Here is a 24,598-nt window from a genome sequence, read left to right as displayed (position 1 = left end):
GCCTTTCACTTCTTTTCTTTCCTCAGCTATTTATAAGGCCTCCTCAGACAACTACTTTGCCTTCTTGCTTTATTTTTCTTTGGGATGGTTTTGGTCACCGCCTCCTGTACAGTGTACAAACCTCCATCCACAATTGTTCAGGCACTCTATCAGGTCTAATCCCTTGAATCTATGTTTCACTTCCACTGTATAATCATAAGGGATTTGATTCAGGTCATACCTGAATAGCCTAGTGGTTTTCCCTACTTTCTTCCATTTATGCCTAAATTTTGCCATAAGGAGCTCATGATCTGGGCCACAGTCAGCTCCAGATCTTGTTTTTGCTGACTGTATGGAACTTCTTCATCTTTGATTGTAAAGAATATAATCAGTTTCATTTCAATATTGACCATCTGGTGATGTCCATATATAGAGTTGTTTCTTATGTTGTTGGAAGAGATTTTTTGCTATGACTAATGTGTTGTCTTGACAAAACTTTGTTAACCTTTGACCTACTTCATTTTGTACTCCAAGGCCAAACTTGTGTGTTGCTCCAGGTATCTCTTGACTTCCTGCTTTTGCATTCTAATCCCCTAAGATGTAAAGGACATCTTTTTTAGTGTAAGTTCTAGAAGATATTGTAAGTCATCATAGAATGCTTCAGCTTCTTCATCAGTGGTTGGGACATAGACTTGGATTACTGTAATATTGAATCGTTTGCCTTGGAAATGAACTGAGATCATTCTGTCATTTTTGAGATTGCACCCAAGTACTGCATTTTGGATGCTTTTGTTGAGTATGAGGGCTACATTTCTTCTAAGGGATTCTTGCCCACAGTAGTAGATACAATGGTCATCTGAGTTAAATTTGCCCATTTCCATTCATTTTAGTTCACTGATTCCTAAAATGTTGATGTTCACTCTTGCCATCTCCTGCTTGACCACGTCCGATTTACCTTGATTCATGGAACTCACATTCCAGGTTCTTATGCGACATTGTTCTTTATAGCATTGGACTTGACTTTCACTACCAGGCACATCTACAACTGGGTGTTGTTTCCACTTTGCCCAAAGCCTCTTCATTCTTTCTGGAGCTATTTCTCTGCTCTTCTTTGGTAGCATATTGGACACATACTGACCTGGGGACGTTCATCTTCTGGTGTCATATCTTTTTGCCTTTTCATACTATACATGGGTTCTCAAGGCAAGAATACTGAGTGGCTTGCCATTCCCTTCTCCAGTGAACCATGTTTTGTCAGAACTCTCCACCTCATGACCCTTCTGTTTTGGGTGGCCCTACACGGCATGGCACATAGCTTCATTGAATCATGCAAGCCCCTTTGCCATGACAAGGCTGTGATCCATGTGATCATTTTAGTTAGCTTTCTGTGGTTATGGTTTTTGTTTTGAAGGCTGTGGAATTGTAGTTCTTGCTTCTTCTGTCTGCCCTCTGATGGGTGAGAATAAGAGATTTGTGCAAGCTTCCTGATGGGAGGGATTGGCTGTGGGGAAAACTGGGTCTTGCTCTGGTGGGCAGGACCATGCTCAGTAAATCTTTAATCCAATTTTCTGCTGATGGGTAGGGCTGTGTTCCCTCCCTGTTAGTCACAAGCAGTGACCCTATGTTCTTAAAATCAACAAGCATTTTTTTGATTGCTGAATATGTTAAGCCAGTTAAGTATTTGGCCTGGGTAACCCTGAGTTGTACTGTTAAGCTGCTACTCAGGTATCAGCATGGACAAGAAGCCTTGACTCAATCTGGGTTAGATGTTTGTTCTTTGTGCTCCCTTGGCTCTTCTGTGTTTTCCTGTATTGTGGTATCTTGAAGCATCTGTTTTTCCACACATTATGGGCTCCAGACAGGTGGGAACCATGTCTAACTTTTCTTCATGTATGGGTGTTCAACTTGGTACCTGGTGCAAAATTTTAAAAAAAAAGAGATTCTCAATAAATGTTTGTTGAATAAATCTTAAGGATTTTATATGAAACCATTGAATTAGAAGTTGGGTATGGATAATGGTGGTGAGAATAAAAGAATTAATTTAGGTTGAATTTTTAGATTTTCTGCTTGGGAGGATGATGATGGGAGTATAAGAAAAGCAGATATATTTGGTTTAAAAGATGCCTGTGGAATATCTAAGAGGTTCAGTAAGCAGTTAGATAATAAGTCTAGGGATCAGAATGAGATTTGGGCTGGAAATGCAGAAATGTAAGACTCCTCATGATATAGGTGATGGTTTTAGCTGTGTTATAGATGTGATTGTTCAGAGAATTCATGTCTGAAAAGAAGGTGCAGAATAGAGTCTTGGTGCATGCCACTATTTAAGACTCAGGATGACAGAATTAAAAGGGAAAGCCCTGGATCCTTACTCACTGGTGAAAACACAAGCAGCTAGACACTCAGCCCTCTCCAGATGGTGTTGCCCAGAGTTCAGGTTTGGTCTGTGGCTCCTATTGAAATTCCAGACTTACTGTGCAACTTTATGGACTATTCAAGTGTCTGCATGTACTCCAAAATAATAGTTTCATTTATCTTGAAAAATATTTCATAATTTGATTTCTTACCTTATTTTTAGTTGGTGAAGTTTTATGGTATTTGAAAACTATGTTGATAAAGATGTTAAAGTATTCAAATATTAATCATCTGGTTCTTTTTAGGAGAAAGTCTGATACCTAACCCAAGGCTTTTAATTATATTTATGACAAAAAAATTAAGAGTAAAACAACTATTGCACAATATAAATTGGTTGTTTTGAGTATAGTTATGACTGAAGAGCTCCACGTAAGATTTTACCATCAACTTGTGTTATAGGAGGGGTTTTATTCCTGTGAAGCATTCCTGTATAAGAGCCTTCCTCTCTGGGATGGCCTCTGTTGTCGATCACAGTTCCTTCAACTTGTGAGCTGGATTCCTTTTAGTAGCTTCTCTGGTATGTATCATGAAAATTTGGAGCCATTTAATTGAGTGTAATGTTAATTAAAAGAATTGAATGATGTTTTTCTTTTCTGATTTTTAGAGATGAAGCCACTTCTTTTTGACCATCTTTCACGGCTTTTCTTTACATCATCTATTTTTTTCAAGGTAAAAAAAAATTGTCTTAGTCTATGGCTGGTGGTACACAATTTCAAACCCACATTACAACAGTAGTTTTTTTAATAGGATTCACTTGAACCTGGACCTGAGATGCTCCGTTACTCAAATCAAAGTTAATGTGTAGAATTTTCTGTTTTTAAGGTTTTGTCACATATCATTTTCCTGAGCTGTTTCCACTTGTGGCAGATGATGAAGTGAATGAACAGGTGGCAAATCAGTATTAAAAACAAACTAGGAAATAACTTAAGCATACTTAGTTTGATTGTTGTGGTTGATAGTTTTGTAGATACACTTTTTCATTTCTCAAATATATATTGAGTACACACTATGTATTATAATAGTCATTTTCTGTTAATAAAATTGTTCTAACCTTATATAATAAAATTAAAATGTGTTACTATTTTGAAGTGTTCTCCAAAAAAAAGACCACTGTGGTTTACAGGAGTTCTATCTAAGTTTGAGAGCCACTTTCTTATAGAATGGTTATTCCTATTCTAAAAGAGTGACAGTATAAGTAATGTTCCTTTGTAATTTTTTTCACCTTAAATCATTTACTGTTGGCCACATTTACAGAAAAAATATATTGTCCTGATTAGTGTTTATCCTAGTCAAATGGTACTTTATTAATTGCCTATCCCAAACTTCTAATTCGGTTATTCTTTTTTTTTTCTACAATATTTATTTTTGTTTATTTGGCTGTGCTGGGTCTTAGTTATGGCACGCAGGGTTTTTAGTTGCAGCATGTGAACTCTGAATTGTGTCATGTGAGATCTAATTCCCTGACCAGGGAACGAACCTGGGCCCCTGCATTGGGAGTGCAGAGTCTTAGCCACTGGACCACCAGGGAAGTCCCTTGGTTATTCTTTATTTTTTTCTCTTATTCTACCAATATAGAGTGCTGTTTATCTGTAAATATTAGATTAAACCATCTGAATAGATTTAATCTGATAGGTCAAAGCTGTTTAACAATTGGCAGTTTCATATGTTCCAGCCTAGCAAGTATACATTTATAAACACATGCATATATTCATATTTGAGAGTAGGAGGTAGAGAGAGGAAGGGAAACAGACAGTGGGCCAAAGACAGAAATCAAGGAAATACTTACTACTTAATTCTCACTGAAAAGGAGAGTCTATAAAGGAACATTTTCAAGAAGTATGAAAAGAACCAGGAGAATAGTAGTTCCAAAGGAACAGAGAGACACAGGCTATCAAGAAGGAGTGAAGGGCTAATGTTGCCACATATCCCAAGAGGGTCCAGAAAGATAAGGACCAAAAAAGTTTCTTTTAGAATTGATAATACAGAGGTCTTGGCTACCTTTGTGAACAGGTTCAGTGGAGTGTGGAATAAAAACCAAATTGTGGAGCTTGAGGAGTTGATGAGAAATGAAGACAAGACAATGAGTATTGACTGTGTTTCCAAAACTTTGGCTAAGGGAGGGACTTTGAATCAAGGGAAGGTTGTAATTTTTTTTTTGTCCCCAGAGTGAGAAAAACCTGAACATGTTTATAGATAGGATAGAAGGAGCCAGATGAGAAGAGAGAGAGGTTGAAAATGGGGGAAAGATGGGGGATAATTGACAGTGCAGGGTTTCAGAAAAAGCGTGATAGTATTGATTTAAGACTAGGTAGAGTGATTTTCCTGAATAGTGGTAAGGGGTTGGGAGGTACTACTGTTTTCTAAGGTTGAGGACAAGGATGTAGAGATAGGTGGACATAGAGATATATTTGTATAATTTGAACAAAGAGCAAGAAATTGAAATACTTTTTCCTAAAAATGTTAAATTTCTCAAAATAAGTGCATTATAGAGGACAGAATTGAGCAGGGAGCTTAAAGAGGGTGTTATGTGAAGAGAACAGCCATTAAAAAAATGGGAGAGAGAGACAGCTGATTGAAGAGAAGTATGGTAAAAGGATCACTGGGCTTCATTAAGGACCCAGATGAAGTTGGAGACCATAACTTAGGAGTGGTGTAGAGCTGTGCTTCTCAATCTTTTTTTTTAAACCCATGCCCCCTTCTCATAAAGATAAAAACCTCATGCCTTCCATTAATATGGAGGCTGGATGCGATAGAGTAGGTAAGTGGAGATTTTCTGAATATGACATAGTAATATTGAAAATCTTTCCATATTAAATTAGCACCAAAATAGATTATTTTAGATGATTCCAAGTTTGATTTCAACTCAAACATATTTATAATCTGAATGTGAGGAATGTCAGTTTCTAAAAAAAAATTAATTGAACTCTTCAATGAAGTAGCAATGCACACTGTATTACTGCACATATTCAAGTAGTATCTAGACCGTTAATTATTAAGGATGTTTGAGAAAGATTTCATGTATTAGGTTTTGGGATGGTGTGGATTGCTTTCAAATTTGTAGATATTACAATTTATCCTTACAAGTGTTCCAGGCACACTTGTTTCAAGACTATATTGTTTATATGTGAGTAAGTTCCTGGGATATCAAGGCAAAGCCTGAGAAAGGAAAACTATAGAGTTGTTTTCCACAGTCATAGAAGATAAATTTTATGACCAACAAAAGAATAAATTGCAGTTGTAGACCCAAGGTGAAAAGAGTAGGAAACACATATCTGAAACAACATAAGAGGATCTTTGAGGGGAGATGATAAGAGGTGGGTGATGCTATATTTGATGATGTAATATATTATGAATGAATATAATTTGGAAAAACAAGAGTCTATTCCTCGCTGATAAGCTGGGGGCCAGCTTGTAGAGAAAATGGCAAAATAAACTTGTACTTGCATTAATCTGTTTCTTGGAGACCGGTCAGGTTGGAGCAGCAGCTACAGGGTTCTGAATTGGATGTGGTTGTCTCCATAGTCCCTTCTGTCTCTAAGTCTCTGGTTTAGTCTGTTAGTTCTCAACACTATGGTGTAACTGAATGATTTTTTGTTTTGCCTCTGCAGTGTAGTATTCTTCAGTGTCTGAAAGAACTACTGCAGAATTGGCTGCTGTGGCTTTCTATGGACATCCATGTGAAATCTGTTAGGAACAGTCCTCTGTGAGTTATCTTATAACCCTCCACAAGAGTTGATCTGTGCAAAACTGCATATGGAGTTTAACGGTGTGACATGAAACCTAATTGCTCTATGTAAATACTGAATCGTACTTTTCTAAGGTTTTTTTTTTCTACTTTTCACCCTTCCCCACAATCCTGTGAGAAAGATTAATTCTTCAAGTTTTATTATATAAATCAGAAAGCAACCCCTAAGCCTCTAACGTTAGAACTTGCAACTTTGGCTTTCATTCAGTTTAGCTTACTTTATAAAATGTATTCTTGCTTATATGTGAAGTCAATTTTGATGATGGCTAGGAAAATCTGTTATTTTGCTGTAAAGATTTTTTTTTGTTTCCCTGATATATTTTGCTTGTATACATTAATTTAATTTCACGTTATAATTTAAAAAGAGCCCTGAATTTCCATTATGTTCATTATTGTTAAATATAAAACCTTAAAGTGGAAGTCAAAGACTTAATTGAATTTCAAGGAACTGCCTAAACCAGGTTGCTTTGATTCTTTCTACCTAGAGTCTTGGGTTCTCCTATATTCTTTTTAACATTATTTTTTTAACTTTATATTATAGAGAATTCCAAACAAATTCAAAAGTAGAGAAAATAGTACAATTATTACCCTTATGTATGCATCATCCAACTTCAACAGTTACCAGCTCGTGATTAACTTTTTCTCATCTTTAACACCCTTCATGTCTCTCCTCCTTTGTACTAGATATTTTTTAAGCAAAACCCAGATATCATTTCAGCAGTTGAAAAATGATATCAGTATAACATGTAAAAATTAATAGTTTATAATATGTTCAAATATCTAATCAGTGTTCAGATTCCCTATATTATCAGTCACATTCTTACTTTATAACATAAGGATCCCTTAGCTTCAATCACAAATACTTGGTGGTTATTTTGGTGAGATTAGTCTAGATCTGTTTTTCTCTGTGTTCTTTTCCCTATAGTTATCTCCAAATTTGTTATGAGAATGGAGAAAACAAGATTCTTATAAGTTGCCTGGAAAATTTTTGTTTCTTCATATTCATTATTATAGTGCTTCCATGTATCATGTATGTCTGATCACTTTTAGAAGAAAATGAAGCATTAGTGAGTAGTGAAAGTATCTTGTAAAGCAGTGCTTCTCAAAATGTGGTTTCTGGACCCGCAACATCAGCATAACCTGGGAACTTGTTGCTATTTAGTTGCCCAGTTGTGTCCGACTTTTTGTGACCCCATGGACTGCAGCACTCCAGGCTTCCCTGTCCTTCACCATCTCCCAGAGCTTGCTCAAATTCATGTCCATTGAGTCATTGATGCCATCCAACCATCTCATCCTCTGCCACCTCCTTCTCCTCCTGCCTTTAGTCTTTCCCAGCATCAGGGTCTTTTATAGTGAGTCAGCTCTTCGCATCAGGTGGCCAAAGTATTGGAGCTTCAGTTTCAGCATCAATTCTTCCAATGAATATTCAGGATTGATTTCCTTTAGAATTGACTGGTTTGATCTCCTTACTGTCCAAGGGACTCTCAAGAGTCTTCTCCAGTACCGCAGTTTGAAAGCATCAATTTTTTGGTGCTCAGCCTTTGTTATGGTCCAGCTCTCACATCCGTACATGACTACTGGAGGTAGAGCTCAGAAATATGTGTTTTAACAAATGCCTCCAGAATTTTGGTACAAGCTAAAGTTTGAGAACCCCTATCATAAGAAATTCCATTTGAATGCTTAATCTCTTCAAATACCTCAATTCTATTAAGAATAGTATATTTACATTTATAATCTTTAGCCAATTTGCAGTGTAAGTCTTAGGTACCCTAATACAGGTGATTTACAATTTCTGTACTTTCTTTCTAAAATTCCTAGGATCCTTTTTAATTAGTGTCATAAATTTTGAGAGGGCATTTAAAAAGGGGCTCTGCTTTCTAAAATTCTTAAAACAAATAAATGAACATAATTGTAGGTAACTTTGCTTATCTTAATACTACTTGGCATTATAAAATATAGCTCTTAAGTTCTCTATAATTCCTTCCATTTTGGAGACAGGAGTGTAATGCTATGTCTCCATCATATGACCATGTACCATAGAGGGAGTAAATTGTAGTTGTAGATAACAAGGAGAGGAGGGTGGGAAACTGTTCTCAGCAGTGGTTCTCCAGGGGGAATTTTTGGTTGGCACAGTGACTGGAAAGAGGATGCTAACATCTTTTAGTAGGTAGGAGCCAGAAGTGCTAAACGTGCTGTAGTCAGTAGGGAGTAGAAGGCAATGCTGAATGGTGAATTGTGTCATCTAAAATGCCCGTGGTAATGTCCTGTAGAGAAACACTTTCAAAGGATGCTGTTTGAGCAGTCATTATTGTGCAGATTATTTCAGACATATTTGTCAAGTGCTGCCAGAAATCATAAAGTACAGTTTTGCAAGTAACAGTCTGATTGTATGTATCCCCACCTATATGAATGGTCTCTTAATCTTTTCCTGCTTGCTCTGCCACTGAATTATGTCATGGTGGTGGGTAATGGTAGAGTTGTCATCATTTCAAACTCTAAGACTGTATATGATTCATTTTTCCTTGTGCGTAGTCATTGTTGGCTATCTAGGTCTGAGGATAAAGCTATGAAATCACATTTCCCAGTCTTTTCCTAATCCAGTCAACAGTGGATTGTAGGACAAGGGTGAATGGATAGATAGATTGAACCAATTCTATCCGTGTGTCATTTAAAGAGACATGATTCATTGATTTGGCTAGAGTATAAAATATCTAGATCTGGTTTTTACTAGAAGAATGAAAGATGCCAGAATTTTTACTCATTCAATTTAAAAATTGAATTCCAGTTAAAGTGAATATACTTCGACAGCATTTTTAGTTCAGAAATTCTGGCAAAACTGGTTTTGGATTTGTGTACTTAGAAACTAATTTGCTGACTGCTGTGGTCCCTGGACATTGGTAATATTATCTAAAGTCTGGAGTTTAATCCTTTCTTTCTCTGTTATTTACTAATATTAGAGTGGTTGCTCAGGATATTCTATGAATTGGTCTTAGTGGTTCCCTAGATGGCTGTATAGTTGTAATCACTGTGGTTTTAAAAAAAGTGAGTTATACTTTGGAGCGCCGATCATTTTCTGAAATTCCCAACAACTTTTTACTGTATATTTAATCCAGCTTTAGCTGGGAAATTGTGAGGACTTTTGCTAATGGATCTGCATGTCATGGTTTCTTGTTGCAGAGAGACAACTTTAGGTGGATCCATGAACTCTGTGTCTGAACTGATTCACTACGTAGGATGGCTGTCCACTACTGCAGTGCGCTTGGAAAGCAACCGTACTTTCTTGCTGCACTTTATTTTGGATTTCTATGAGAAGGTAGTACACATCCCATTTCCCCTACTTAGATTTTTGTGATAGCTGTCTGCTTTACTACGCTGTTGTTTAAATTTTATGTACAACTATTAAGTTGGGCTATGATCTTATTATCATAGTTAATTTTAGCTAATAAACTAAAGTTAAACATAGTTAATTTTGAAGTTAATGATTATATTCTGGCCTGAATAATTGACAAGGAGAAAAAGCAAATGCTTTTTCCTGAATTGCAGGTACCACTTTAATAGACATTCCCCTGAGTAATGCTAACCCTAGACAGAAGTCTGTCTTTTTGCTCATCCATTATAGATCTTTAACCCCTGGTAAAAAAAAAAAAAAAAAAATATGCTGTTTCCTTAGCTCTCTACCCCCAGCTTTCAGCTGCCTTATTTCTGCCAGTACCTATGATTCTGGTCCTCTTCTGTTGTTTTGTAGTATTCAGCCTAGGCAGAACTGTTTCTAGGAAGTACCCACTAATCTCGGTTTTCCTGGCTTCTTCCCTTCACTGATACCTAGTTGTATTATATTTGGTTAGAAGATTGCTTGCTTGTTTTCCAGGTTGACAGCTAACTAATGTGATAAATCAGTATTTATGGGACTTAAGCCCACCTAGGGCTTCCCAGGTGGCACTAGTGGTAAAGAACCTGCCTGTCAATGCAGGAGACATACTAGATGGTGGATTCAGTCCCTGGTTGGGAAGATCCCCTGGAGGAGGGCATAGCAACCCACTCCAGTATTCTTGCCTGGAGAATACCATGGACAGAGGAAACTGGTGGGCTACAGTCCATTGGGTCACAAAGAGTCAGACATGACTGAAGTGACTTAGCATGCATAGGACTTAAGAAAGAAGTGTTCCTTTCCCCTTTCTCCCTAACTCTAAGATTTCTCCCCAGAAAAAAAGAGATTTTAATAATAAAACCTCCAAGAAATAATCCTCTATCATAAGGTTACTGTTTGGTGAGGTACATTTTTAAGCAAAAGTTGTGGCTACCTATTCTGTTTATGAATCAGGCAGGACCATCCCTAATGTTATTGTTTATTCTCTAGTAATGATTCTTTGGGTGAAGTTTGTTGAGGGGTTCTGAGGAATAATTTATATACTGATGTTATCATTCTTCCCAAAAGGTGTGTGACATATATATAAATTATAACCTTCCATTAGTGGTGTTGTTTCCTCCTGGGGTCTTCTATCCTGTACTCCTCAGCCTGGATTCCAGTATCCTGAATCAACTCTGTTACATTATGGACAGGTATGAAGCCTTTTCCCCATTTTTATATCATAATTCCATCCTCATTTTCCAGCTATAAAATAAAGTATATAAATATACTACAGTAAGATTATATGGGCGTCCCGGGTGGCGCAGCCCACCTGCAATGCAGGAGATGCAGGTTCAGTCTCCGGATGAGGAAGATCCCCTGGAGAAGGAAATGGCAACCCACTCCAGTATTCTTGCCTGGAGAATCCCATGGACAGAGAAGCCTGGCAGCTACAGCCCACGGGGTCTCAAAGAGTCGGACACGACTGCACACACCCATACAAGCTTATTATATATAATGCAGTAAAATATTCAGAACAATAAGATTGTTATCTATTTTTTGCCAGGGCCTTTGGAAATAGGAAACCTGGCTTTCTTTTGGGAATGACCTTCCAATGTGGAACTATTTTAACTGTGTTCTTAAAATGTCAACATGAGGGACGTGTAATAAAAGAATTTATAGTTAAGGATCTTTTTGTGCAGTGGTAATGTTGCACTCAGCATTGCTAATTCTTGTTGCTGTGTTGCAAAGAAAAATTAGTCATTTACTGACAACTAACAACTGGTTTAAGTCTACATAGCTTCTTTGGTAAAAAGAACATTTTCTGGGAGATAAAGGGGAGCTATTACCAATTATATGAAACTGTAAGTATTAAATTTCTGATACCTTCTAATTTTTCCACTTATGGACTGAAATTGCTCTTTTTAGGCCATAAGTGTAGACTCTTTTGGCATAACTTGTAAGATTATGCTAAGGTTTAAATAGGACTGATTTTGAAGCTGAAACTCCAATACTTTGGCCACCTGATGCAAAGAGCTGACTCATTTGAAAAGACCCTGATGTTGGGAAAGATTGAGAGCAGGAGGAGAAGGTGATGACAGAGGATGAGATGGTTGGATGGCATCACCGACTCAAGGGACATGGGTTTGGGTGGACTCCAGGAGTTGGTGATGGACAGGGAGGCCTGGTGTGCTACGGTTCATGGGGTCGCAGAGTTGGACATGACTGAACAACTGAACTGAACTGAACTGAAATGTTCAAAAGCTAATTAGAATAGTTCTCAGTCAAGAAAAAATTATATTTCTAAGTTTTCCCTTTAGCCTGTCTACTGCACCTTTTTTTCCACATTAAGAAAATGTTTATGTATCAGTAGCTGCTTTTGAGACTCTTATTTTTAATACTGAAACATTAAAAACATTGCCTTTTGTTTTTTACTAAAATACGATTTACAGAGTCAAGTGCATATCTTAAGTGTACAATTCAATATTTGAGCCTCTGTCAATTTTTATTCTTTGAGGAAAATGTACCACAAAAGGAAAAAAATATTTAACTAGACAGCTGGATATTTGTGTATGTACATATATTTACATTTAAAATGTAAACTTTTGTTTATATTTACATAGGAAAGGCATTTAATGGTAAAAGTTTTATTCTGTTTGTTCTGTCTTTTAGGTATCATAAAAATTTGACTGCTGCAAAGAAAAATGAGTTTGTACACAAGGTATGGATGATGAATCTCTGTATTAAGTCACCAATGTAGAGATATAAGATCTATTGGGAATAAAAACGAAGGGAGAATAGGTGATAATGACAATTTTTTTTTTCCTTTCCCAATAGACAAAATCAGAGTTCAGCTTCAGCAGCAAGACCTATCAAGAATTTAATCAGTATTTGACAGCGATGGTTGGTTGCCTGTGGACATCCAGACCCTTCCAGAAAGGATTATATATTGACCCTGAAGTCTTAGGAAATGCTTCAGTAGCAGAGTATAAAAAAAGTTTAAATTTAGTCCATCATCCTGCTTTTTTGAGTTATACTGTTTCCTTTCTGCTACAGGTAAGAATATTTAAACAGTTTTTAGATTTTCTGTGGGAGTACCATGATGGCACAAATAGGACATTTCATAAATTTAGCGTGTCTGAATTGCAAGACATGTGTTCAGTCATACTTTTTGAGTATCAGCTATCTTTTAGTTATTGTGCTAGGCTCTGGGGATTCAAAGTTAGTTTCTACCCACAAAGAGCTTGGGTTTGTGGCAGAGACAGATTTGTGAACATTACTGCAATATAGTTAGGTGAAATGAGAAGTACAATTGTGAGAAATAGGGGGAGGAAATATTAGTTCAATTCTATTTGGGTAGAGGTGGTGCCAGGTAAGAAAAGGGTACAGAGAAGTTGAAGCTTTGGTAAAATCCTTCTAGACAAGATGGAAAATGTAAGCTAGACAATATTATAATTAGAGTTGAAGTCTTAGCCAAAGACTGCTGATCTAATGGGTTGATATCAGTATGTAGGCAAAGGGGTCTTCTTAGGACTTTATCACCAGCCCTGTAATTTTCAACATTGTGAGTGACTTACCTCAAATGGTATGCATATCATATGTGTGTGGATGACACAACAGGATGGAATTACAAATACACTGATAGACTCTGGATTCACAATTCCCTGAACAGACTAGAGCATTAAGAAATCTAACAAAATGAAAAAAATGTATAGAATGGGAAAGATAGTCATTGAATAATTGTTTAATATATTCATGCAAGAACCAGGCACTGTGGTGAACAAGACACATCTAAGTATTGCCCTTATAGAGCTTAGAATCCAGTCGAGGAGGCAGTCATTAAACAGACATCTTACAATAAAGAATGATGAATAATATAGGGAAAGTACAGAGAACAATGAAAAAATACAGGGGTGTTTGACCCAGCTCAGGCTTTACAGAAATGATGCTGATTGGAGTTTTGAAGGATGAGCATGAGCTTGTCAAGACAGGAGTGATATTTGAGGAAAAGTGCAAAAATAGAACAGGGGGCAGTAAACTCTTCCTGTGGAAGACCAGACTGTAAATATTTCAGGCTTTGCAGGCCACATGGTCTCTGTCAAGATTACTCAACCTTGCTGTTGCAGCATGAAAGTGGCCATAGACAGTGAGTAAACAAATGGGCATAATTGCATTCCAATAAAAGTTTATTTACAGAAACAGGCATTGGACTGGATGTGGTTTGCCCTTTGTCAGAGCATGCTGTATTTGAGGAATTTAAGCAGAATTGTAGGGCTTGAGCAGGTATTCTAACCTGACTCAGCAGCAGAAGTACCCAGGGTACTTTTCCAAAGTATATGTGCTTGATTACTTGCACCCTGACATTTTGATTTACTAACTGGGGTGATATCCAGAATCTACTTTTTTGATATAAATATTTTGATATACAACACGAGTTGAGAGTCACTGCTATGCTTAGTTGAGACTCTTTGGGACCCTGTGGACTGCTGCCTGCCAGTCTCCTGTCCATGGTGATTCTCCAGGCAAGAAAGTGGGGTGCCATGCCCTCCTCCAGGGGATCTTCACCCAGGGATCAAACCCAGGTCTCCTGCATTGCAGGCAGATTCTTTACTGTCTGAGCCATTAGGGAAGCCCAAGAATACTGGAGTGGGTAGCTTATCCCTTTCTCAGGGGATCTTCCTGACCCAGGAATTGAACCAGAGTCTCCTTCATTGCAGGAGGATTCTTTACCAGCTGAGATACGAGGGAAGCCCTCAGAAGTCACTAGAGTATGCTATAGCATGGTAGGAGATGATGTTTTAAAATGTAGTCAAGGACCAGATGGTGAAAAAAGTAATAGGTAGACCTTCAAAAACATATTGATTTCAATAATTGAATAAAAATTCGTTTTCAAGTAGACAGAGGCAGTATAGTTTTGTGATTTTCTGATATTCTTTCCTTTTTCTCTTTTCCTTTCATAATAACTTGCCTGATTTATCATACAGTACATAAAAACTTGTTTCAATTAATGATATATTACTATTAATAATGAGACTGGATGAAATTTGAAATATTTTTAGTTTTTGCTCCTGGACTAAATCCTGTGAAAAATGTACATTGCATATACTGTGTTTTATATGCAATTAGGTACATTTGTTTCAGTTTGTTTTCATGTTTTAGAGATTGCTTTTTTCTTTTTATTTGATCATTAGAAATCTTTTTTATTGAAGTATAATTGATTTATAATGTGCTAATTTCTACTGTACAGCAAACTGACTCAGTTATCCATATACATGCATTCTTATTTTATTTTTCATTATGGTTTATCCCAGGAGATTGAATATAGTTCCATGTGCTATACAGTAGGAACTTATTGTTTATCTGATTTTTTATTTAATTTGATTCTTGGAATATATAAAACATTTAAATGATTCCAAATTCTTTTATTTTTCCAGTTGATCCAGCTTTTATTATTTTTCTTCTTAACAATCTCTCTCTCTCCAGACATAATTACAAACCCAAAGATACATGAGACTGTGGTTGCATATTATAGTACATTAAGTATTATAATATATAATATATTTAATAAAGTATATGTGTCCAAAAGCTATAAAATTCAAGCAAACATTTATATTTTTATTTCAAGAGTAATTAATATTACCCATTCTGTCTTAGATACATTCTAATTATTCAATTCTTTTTTTTTTCAATTTTATTTTATTTTTCTCCATAGTGGCTGTACTAGTTTGCATTCCCACCAACAGTGTAAGAGGGTTCCCTTTTCTCCACACCCTCTCCAGCATTTATTGCTTGTAGACTTTTGGATTGCAGCCATTCTGACTGGCGTGAAATGGTACCTCATAGTGGTTTTGATTTGCATTTCTCTGATAATGAGTGATGTTGAGCATCTTTTCATGCGTTTGTTAGCCATCTGTATGTCTTCTTTGGAGAAATGTCTGTTTAGTTCTTTGGCCCATTTTTTGATTGGGTCATTTATTTTTCTGGAGTTGAGCTGTAGGAGTTGCTTGTATATTTTTGAGATTAGTTGTTTGTCAGTTGCTTCATTTGCTCTTATTTTCTCCCATTCTGAAGGCTGCCTTTTCACCTTGCTAATAGTTTCCTTTGATGTGCAGAAGCTTTTAAATTTAATTAGGTCCCATTTGTATATTTTTGCTTTTATTTCCAATATTCTGGGAGGTGGGTCATAGAGGATCCTGCTGTGATGACCCAGAGGGAGGGTATGGGGAGGGAGGAGGAGGAGGATTCGGATGGGGAACAAATGTATACCTGTGGTGGATTCATTTTGATATTTGGCAAAACTAATACAATATTGTAAAGTTTAAAAATAAAATAAAATTTTAAAAAAATAAAATAAAAATAAAATTCTGGAATAAAAAAAAAATTATTTTATTTTAAAACTTTTACAAATTGTATTAGTTTTGCCAAATATCAAAATGAATCCACCACAGGTATACATGTGTTCCCCATCCTGAACCCTCCTCCCTCCTCCCTCCCTATACCATCCCTCTGGGTCGTCCAGTGCACTAGCCCCAAGCATCCAGTATCGTGCATCGAACCTGGACTGGCAACTCGTATCATACATGATATTATACATGTTTCAATGCCATTCTCCCAAATCTTCCCACCCTCTCCCTCTCCCACAGAGTCCATAAGACTGTTCTATACATCAGTGTCTCTTTTGCTGTCTCGTACACAGGGTTTTTGTTAGCATCTTTCTAAATTCCATATATATGCGTTAGTATACTGTATTGGTATTTTTCTTTCTGGCTTACTTCACTCTGTATAATAGGCTCAGTTTCATCCACCTCATTAGAACTGATTCAAATGTATTATTTTTAATGGCTGAGTAATACTCCATTGTGTATATGTACCACAGCTTTCTTATCCATTCATCTGCTGATGGACATCTAGGTTGCTACCATGTCCTAGCTATTATAAACAGTGCTCGATGAACATTGGGGTACATGTGTCTTTTCCTTCTGGTTTCCTCAGTGTGTATGCCCAGCAGTGGGATTGCTGGATCATAAGGCAGTTCTATTTCCAGTTTTTTTAAGGAATCTCCACACTGTTCTCCATAGTGGCTGTACTAGTTTGCATTCCCACCAACAGTGTAAGAGGGTTCCCTTTTCTCCACACCCTCTCCAGCATTTATTGCTTGTAGACTTTTGGATTGCAGCCATTCTGACTGGCGTGAAATGGTACCTCATAGTAGTTTTGATTTGCATTTCTCTGATAATGAGTGATGTTGAGCATCTTTTCATGTGTTTGTTAGCCATCTGTATGTCTTCTTTGGAGAAATGTCTATTTAGTTCTTTGGCCCATTTTTTGATTGGGTCATTTATTTTTCTGGAGTTGAGCTGTAGGAGTTGCTTGTATATTTTTGAGATTAGTTGTTTGTCAGTTGCTTCATTTGCTCTTATTTTCTCCCATTCTGAAGGCTGCCTTTTCACCTTGCTAATAGTTTCCTTTGATGTGCAGAAGCTTTTAAGGTTAATTAGGTCCCATTTGTATATTTTTGCTTTTATTTCCAATATTCTGGGAGGTGAGTCATAGAGGATCCTGCTGTGATGTATGTCAGAGAGTGTTTTGCCTATGTTCTCCTCTAGGAGTTTTATAGTTTCTGGTCTTACGTTTAGATCTTTAATCCATTTTGAGTTTATTTTTGTGTATGATGTTAGAAAGTGTTCTAGTTTCATTCTTTTACAGGTGGTTGACCAGATTTCCCAGCACCACTTGTTAAAGAGATTGTCTTTTCTCCATTGTATATTCTTGCCTCCTTTGTCAAAGATAAGGTGTCCATATGTGCGTGGATTTATCTCTGGGCTTTCTATTTTGTTCCATTGATCTATATTTCTGTCTTTGTGCCAGTACCATACTGTCTTGATAACTGTGGCATTGTAGTAGAGCCTGAAGTCAGGTAGGTTGATTCCTCCAGTTCCATTCTTCTTTCTCAAGATCGCTTTGGCTATTCGAGGTTTTTTGTATTTCCATACAAATTGTGAAATTATTTGTTCTAGCTCTGTGAAGAATACTGTTGGTAGCTTGATAGGGATTGCACTGAATCTATAAATTGCTTTGGGTAGTATACTCATTTTCACTATATTGATTCTTCCAATCCATGAACATGGTGTATTTCTCCATCTGTTAGTGTCCTCTTTGATTTCTTTCACCAGTGTTTTATAGTTTTCTATGTATAGGTCTTTGGTTTCTCTAGGTAGATATATTCCTAAGTATTTTATTCTTTCTGTTGCAATGGTGAATGGAATTGTTTCCTTAATTTCTCTTTCTGTTTTCTCATTATTAGTGTATAGGAATGCAAGGGATTTCTGTGTGTTGATTTTATATCCTGCAACTTTACTATAATCGTTGATTAGTTCTAGTAATTTTCTGGTGGAGTATTAGTTCTAGTAATTTTCTGGTGGAATCTTTAGGGTTTTCTATGTAGAGGATCATGTCATCTGCAAATAGTGAGAGTTTTACTTCTTCTTTTCCAATTTGGATTCCTTTTATTTCTTTTTCTGTTCTGATTGCTGTGGCCAAAACTTCCAAAACTATGTTGAATAGTAATGCTGAAAGTGGGCACCCTTGTCTTGTTCCTGACTTTAGAGGGAATGCTTTCAATTTTTCACCATTGAGGATAATGTTTGCTGTGGGTTTGTCATATATAGCTTTTATTATGTTGAGGTATGTTCCTTCTATTCCTGCTTTCTGGAGAGTTTTTATCATAAATGTATGTTGAATTTTGTCAAAGGCTTTCTCTGCATCTATTGAGATAATCATATGGTTTTATTTTCAATTTGTTAATGTGGTGTATTACATTGATTGATTTGCAGATATTGAAGAATCCTTGCATCCCTGGGATAAAGCCCACTTGGTCATGGTGTATGATCTTTTTAATGTGTTGTTGGATTCTGATTCCTAGAGTTTTGTTAAGGATTTTTGCATCTATGTTCATCAGTGATATTGGCCTGTAGTTTTCTTTTTTTGTGGGATCTTTGTCAGGTTTTGGTATTAGGGTGATGGTGGCCTCATAGAATGAGTTTGGAAGTTTACCTTCCTCTGTAATTTTCTGGAAGAGTTTGAGCAGGATAGGTGTTAGCTCTTCTCTAAATTTTTGGTAGAATTCAGCTATGAAGCCGTCTGGACCTGGACTTTTGTTTGCTGGAAGATTTTTGATTACAGTTCAATTTCCGTGCTTGTGATGGGTCTGTTAAGATTTTTTATTTCTTCCTGGTCCAGTTTTGGAAAGTTGTACTTTTCTAAGAATTTGTCCATTTCTTCCACGTTGTCCATTTTATTGGCATATAATTGTTGATAGTAGTCTCTTATGATCCTTTGAATTTCTGTGTTGTCTGTTGTGATCTCTCCAGTTTCATTTCTAATTTTATGGATTTGATTTTTCTCCCTTTGTTTCTTGATGAGTCTGGCTAATGGTTTGTCAATTTTATTTATCCTTTCAAAGAACCAGCTTTTGGCTTTGTTGATTTTTGCTATGGTCTCTTTTGTTTCTTTTGCATTTATTTCTGCTCTATTTTTTAAGATTTCTTTCCTTCTACTAACCCTGGGGTTCTTCATTTCTTCCTTTTCTAGTTGCTTTAGGTGTAGAGTTAGGTTATTTATTTGACTTTTTTCTTGTTTCTTGAGGTATGCCTGTATTGCTATCAACTTTCCCCTTAGGACTGCTTTTACAGTGTCCCACAGGTTTGTGTTTTCATTTTCATTCGTTTCTATGCAAATTTTGATTTCTTTTTTGATTTCTTCTGTGATTTGTTGGTTATCCAGCAGTGTGTTGTTCAGCCTCCATATGTTGGAATTTTTAATAGTTTTTCTCCTGTAATTGAGATCTAATCTTACTGCATTGTGGTCAGAAAAGATGCTTCGAATGATTTCTGTTTTTTTTAATTTACCAAGGCTAGATTTATGGCCCAGGATGTGATCTATCCTGGAGAAGGTTCCATGTACACCTGAGAAAAAGGTGAAATTCATTGTTTTGGGATGAAATGTCCTATAGATATCAATTAGGTCTAACTGTTCTATTGTATTGTTTAAAGTTTGTGTTTCCTTGTTAATTTTCTGTTTAGTTGATCTATCCATAGGTGTGAGTGGGGTATTAAAGTCTCCCACTATTATTGTGTTATTGTTAATTTCTCCTTTCATACTTGTTAGCATTTGTCTTACATACTGTGGTGCTCCTGTGTTGGGTGCATATATATTTATAATTGTTCTATCTTCTTCTTGGATTGCTCCTTTGATCATTATGTAGTGACCATCTTTGTCTCTTTTCACAGCCTTTGTTTTAACGTCTATTTTATCTGATATGAGTATTGCTACTCCTGCTTTCTTTTGGTCCCTATTTGCATGGAAAATCTTTTTTCAGCCCTTCACTTTCAGTCTGTATGTGTCCCCTGTTTTGAGGTGGGTCTCTTGTAGACAACATATGTAGGGTCTTGTTTTTCTATCCATTCAGCCAGTCTTTGTCTTTTTGGTTGGGGCATTCAACCCATTTACGTTTAAGGTAATTACTGATAAGTATGATCCTGCTGCCATTTACTTTATTGTTTTGGGTTCAATTTATACACCGTTTTTGTGTTTCCTGTCTAGAGAATATCCTTTAGTATTTGTTGAGAGCTGGTTTGGTGGTGCAGAATTCTCTCAGCTTTTGCTTGTCTGAAAAGCTTTGATTTCTCCTTCATACTTGAATGAGATCCTTGCTGGGTACAATAATCTGGGCTGTAGGTTATTTTCTTTCATCATTTTAAGTATGTCTTGCCATTCCCTCCTGGCTTGAAGAGTTTCTATTGAAAGATCAGCTGTTATCCTTATGGGAATTCCCTTGTGTGTTATTTGTTGTTTTTCCCTTGCTGCTTTTAATATTTGTTCTTTGTGTTTGATCTTTGTTAATTTGATTAATATGTGTCTTGGGGTGTTTCGCCTTGGGTTTATCCTGTTTGGGACTCTCTGGGTTTCTTGGACTTGGGTGATTATTTCCTTCCCCATTTTAGAGAAGTTTTCAACTATTATCTCCTCAAGTATTTTCTCATGGTCTTTCTTTTTGTCTTCTTCTTCCGGGACCCCTATGATTTGAATGTTGTAGCGTTTAATATTGTCCTGGAGGTCTCTGAGATTGTCCTCATTTCTTTTAATTCGTTTTTCTTTTATCCTCTCTGATTCATTTATTTCTGCCATTCTATCTTCTAATTCACTAATCCTATCTTCTGCCTCTGTTATTCTACTATTTGTTGGCTCCAGAGTGTTTCTAATTTCATTTATTGCATTATTCATTATATATTGATTCTTTTTTATTTCTTCTAGGTCCTTGTTAAACCTTTCTTGCATCTTCTCAATCCTTGTCTCCAGGCTATTTATCTGTGATTCCATTTTGATTTCAAGATTTTGGATCAATTTCACTATCATTATTTGGAATTCTTTATCAGGTAGATTCCCTCTCACTTCCTCTTTTGTTTGGTTTGGTGGGCATCTATCCTGTTCCTTTATCTGCTGGGTATTCCTCTGTCTCTTCATCTTGTTTAAATTGCTGATTTTGGGGTGTCCTTTCTGTATTCTGGCAGTTTGTGGTGTTCTCTTTATTGTGGCATTTCCTCACTGTGTGTGGGTTTGTACAGGTGGCTTGTCAAGGTTTCCTGGTTAGGGAAGCTTGTGTCGGTGTTCTGGTGGGTGGAGCTGTATTTCTTCTCTCTGGAGTGCAATGAAGTGTCCAGTAATGAGTTATGAGATGTCTGTGGTTTTGGGGTTACTCTGGGCAGCCTGTATCTTGAAGCTCAGGGCTGTGTTCCTTTGTTGCTGGAGAATTTGCTTGGTATGTCTTGCCCTGGAACTTGTTGGCCCTTGTGTGGTGCTTGGTTTCTGTGTCGGTATGGAGGCGTTTGATGAGCTCCTGTCAATTAATGTTCCTTGGAGTCAGGAGTTCCCTGGAGTCAGGGTTTGGATTTAAGCCTCCTGCTTCCAGTTATTGGTCTTATTTTCACAGTAGTTTCAAAACTTCTCCTTCTGTACAGCACCACTGATAAAGCATCTACGTTAAAGATGAAAAGTTTCTCTACTGTGAGGGTCACCCAGAGAGGTTCACAGTGTTACATGGAGAAGAGAAGAGGGAGGAGGGAGTTAAAGGTGACCTGAATGAGATGAGGTGGAATCAATAGTGGAGAGAGTGGGCTAGCCAATAATCACTTCCTTATGTGCACTCCACAACTGGACCGCTCAGCGATGTTCACGGAGTTATACAGAGAAGAGAAGAAGGAGGAAGGAGACAGAGGTGGCCAGAAGGATAAAAGGGGGGAATGAAAAGGAGGGAGACAGATCCAGCCAATAATCAGTTCCCTAAGTGTTCTCCACCGTCTGGAACACACAGAAATTCACAGAGTTGGGTGGAGTAGAGAGGGGTTAGGGAGGAGACACAGGCGACCTGGTGGAGAAAAAGGAGAGTCCAAAGGGAGAGAGAGCAGTTAAGCCAGTTATCTCGTTTCCTAGTGAAAAGTGGGTACTGAAGATTGGGTTCTTAAAGGTACAAAATTGGTAACAAATACATAAAAGCAAAAATTAAAAATCTAGGGTAGAGTTTGGAATTTTAAAAATACGATGTTAAAGAAAAGAAGAAGGAAAAGAAAGAGAGAAAAAACGAACAAACAAGGTCGCGAAAATTATAAAGAAAATATAGGTACAAAATTGGTAACTAATACCAAAAAGCAAAAGTTAAAAATCTAGAGTAGAGTTTGGAATTTCAAAAATACAATGTTAAAAAAAAAAGATGAAGAAAAAGAAAGAGAGAAAAACAAACAAACAAACAAAAACAAACATTGTCGCAAAAATTACAAAGAAAAAATACAGGTACAAAATTGATATCAAATACCAAAAAGCATAAATTAAAAATCTAGAGTAGAGTTTGCAATTTCAGATATACAATGTTATATAAAAGAAGAAGAGAAAGAAACAGAGAAAAAGAAAAAAAGTCACAGAAATTATAAAAAAACCATAGGTACAAAATTGATAACAAATACCAAAAAGCTAAAATTAAAAATCTAGATTGAGTTTGGAATTTCAAAATACAATGTTAAAAAAAAGAAGAAAAAAAAAAAACAAGGTCAAAAAATTCTAAAAATATATATATGAAGTTTGCTGAAGAAAAAAAATAGGGTCTTTTTTTATTTGCAAAGTAATATGTTGTAAAAGTGAAAATTAAAGGAATAATAGAGGACTTAAAATTTTTTTTTTAATTAAAAAAAAAAAGAATGATCGTAAAAATATATCGAGGACTTTCTCTGGTTTTGTTGTGAGTATTGTGGGTTCAGCTCATTTTTGGCTAGTTCCTTTGTCCGACTTATATTTCTCAAGATCTGTAGGCCCCTTCCTGTGTAGTCTGTAGTAACCACAGGGTTTTAATCTATTGCCTGTAGCTTCCAAGGCGGTTCCCTCTGTTATAGCTTCTTCTGTTTGCTGGTCTCTTCAGTGTCTGGTTTCCACCCTGACACAAAGGGGACGGTGGAGGACACTTTTTTTTTTTTTTTTAGGCTTACTTGTTCAGTCGCGCTGTGGGGAAGGAGGGAGGGATGCTGCAAGCAAATAACACTGGCGTGTGCTCGCAGTGCCTCAGCCACGCTGGGTCTGCCCCGGCTCACGGCGCGTGTAGCCTCCCTGCCCACACTGCTCAGGCTCTACGTTGTTCCGCGGGGAACCATCGGTGGCCGGCCCTGGGCTGCCTGCACCTCCCAGGTCCAAGCCGCTCAGGTTCTGGCACTCGGGTAGTCCTCAGAGGTGCAGACTCGGTTGGGCCTGCGTTTTGTGCCCTTCCCAGGTCCGAGCAACTCAGGTGATGAGGTGTTTAGCGAGCGCGATTGCTGCAACTTATGCCTCCCCGCCACTCGGTTGTCTAGGTGTACAACTGGCGCACCTTCTCAGGGAGATGTTGACCGTCCAGACCCCCAAGAAGTTTTAGTTAGCAAAGAAGCCTGCTTACAGTTTTATAGATAATGTCTCTCTGGGGCTGCGATTGCCCCTTTCTGGCTCTGGCTTCGTGTCACCGGAGGGGGAAGGTCTGCAGCCGACTATCTCTGTTCAGTCCTTTGTTCCATGCGCGGGCCTGGTGGTGTCTTAGGTTAGGGCTGGCTTTTTGCGTGATAGATATCCCACAGTCTGGTTTGCTAGCCCAGATTATTTCACTCAGATAGCGCTCAGGGTATTCAGGCCAGGTCCTTACTCTAAGCGATGCAGCCCGTGCTGCGCCTCCCTGCCCAGCCCTGGCTTGCTAATGGCGTGTGCAGGCGTCTGCGCTGCTTCTCCACTGGGGGAGTTACCGTAGGGCTCGCAATCTGCGGAGTTTTAATTGTTTATTTATTTTTTCTCCCTGTTATGTTGCCCTCTGTGCTTCCAAAGCTCGGCACAGATTCGGCAGTGAGAAGGTTTCCTGGTGTTTGGAAACTTCTCTCTTTTTAAGACTCCCTTCCCGGGACAGAACTCCGTCCCTCCTTCTTTTGTCTCTTTTTTTGTCTTTTATATTTTTTCCTACCTCCTTTCGAAGACTTGGGTTGCTTTTCTGGGTGCCTGATGTCCTCTGCCGGCATTCAGTTGTTTTGTGGAATTTACTCGGCTTTTAAATGCTCTTTTGATGAATTTGTGGGGGAGAAAGTGTTCTCCCCGTCCTACTCCTCCGCCATCTTGGCTCCTCCCCCACCAAATTCTTAACTATAGGAATTTCATCCTTATTTCCTCCATCCTATCTTTATCTTTAGGGAGCCTTTTTTTTTAGGTAGCCATTTTATTGCTTCTTGATTTGTTCATCCAGTGTTTTGTTTCTTTAAACTTAGTAAAAAGTGTTTTGGTTTACCCTTTTAATAATTTGTTTGTTTTTGGTTGCACTGGGTCTTTATTACTGTGTACAGGCATTCTCTAAGACAAGCTGGGTCTCCTCTCTAGCTGTGGTACATGGGCTTCTCATTATGGTGGCTTCTCTTGTTGCAGAGCACAGGCTGTAGGCGTGCAGGCATTAGTAGTTGCAGCACACAGGCTCAGTAGTTGTGGCATTCAGGCTTTGTTTCTCAGGGCATGTTGGATCTTCCCAGACCAGGGATTGAACCTGCATTGGTAGGTGGATTCCTATCCAC

General features: G+C 37.5%; 1 protein-coding gene and 1 non-coding gene across 2 annotated transcripts in view; one reads left to right on the top strand and one right to left on the bottom strand.

Annotated features, from left to right (window-relative positions):
* The window catches only part of CENPI (centromere protein I), a 68,162-nt gene that overhangs the window by 25,208 nt on the left and 18,356 nt on the right, over window positions 1-24,598 (top strand). Inside the window, exons 13-19 of the mRNA XM_005901017.3 lie at window positions 2,791-2,908; window positions 2,996-3,060; window positions 6,000-6,094; window positions 9,314-9,449; window positions 10,572-10,696; window positions 12,156-12,204; window positions 12,321-12,539. Coding sequence (XP_005901079.1) covers window positions 2,791-2,908; window positions 2,996-3,060; window positions 6,000-6,094; window positions 9,314-9,449; window positions 10,572-10,696; window positions 12,156-12,204; window positions 12,321-12,539 — 807 coding nt within the window. The remainder of the gene's footprint in view (window positions 1-2,790; window positions 2,909-2,995; window positions 3,061-5,999; window positions 6,095-9,313; window positions 9,450-10,571; window positions 10,697-12,155; window positions 12,205-12,320; window positions 12,540-24,598) is intronic.
* On the bottom strand, window positions 3,848-3,919 carry TRNAG-CCC (transfer RNA glycine (anticodon CCC)). The gene has a single exon. It is a non-coding gene; the product is annotated as a tRNA-Gly (tRNA).

This window comes from Bos mutus, chromosome X, assembly GCF_027580195.1.
Source record: "Bos mutus isolate GX-2022 chromosome X, NWIPB_WYAK_1.1, whole genome shotgun sequence".
NCBI classification, from domain to species: Eukaryota; Metazoa; Chordata; class Mammalia; order Artiodactyla; family Bovidae; genus Bos; species Bos mutus.
The sequence above is the reverse complement of the archived record's forward strand: the minus strand, read 5'-3'. Positions and strand labels throughout refer to the sequence as shown.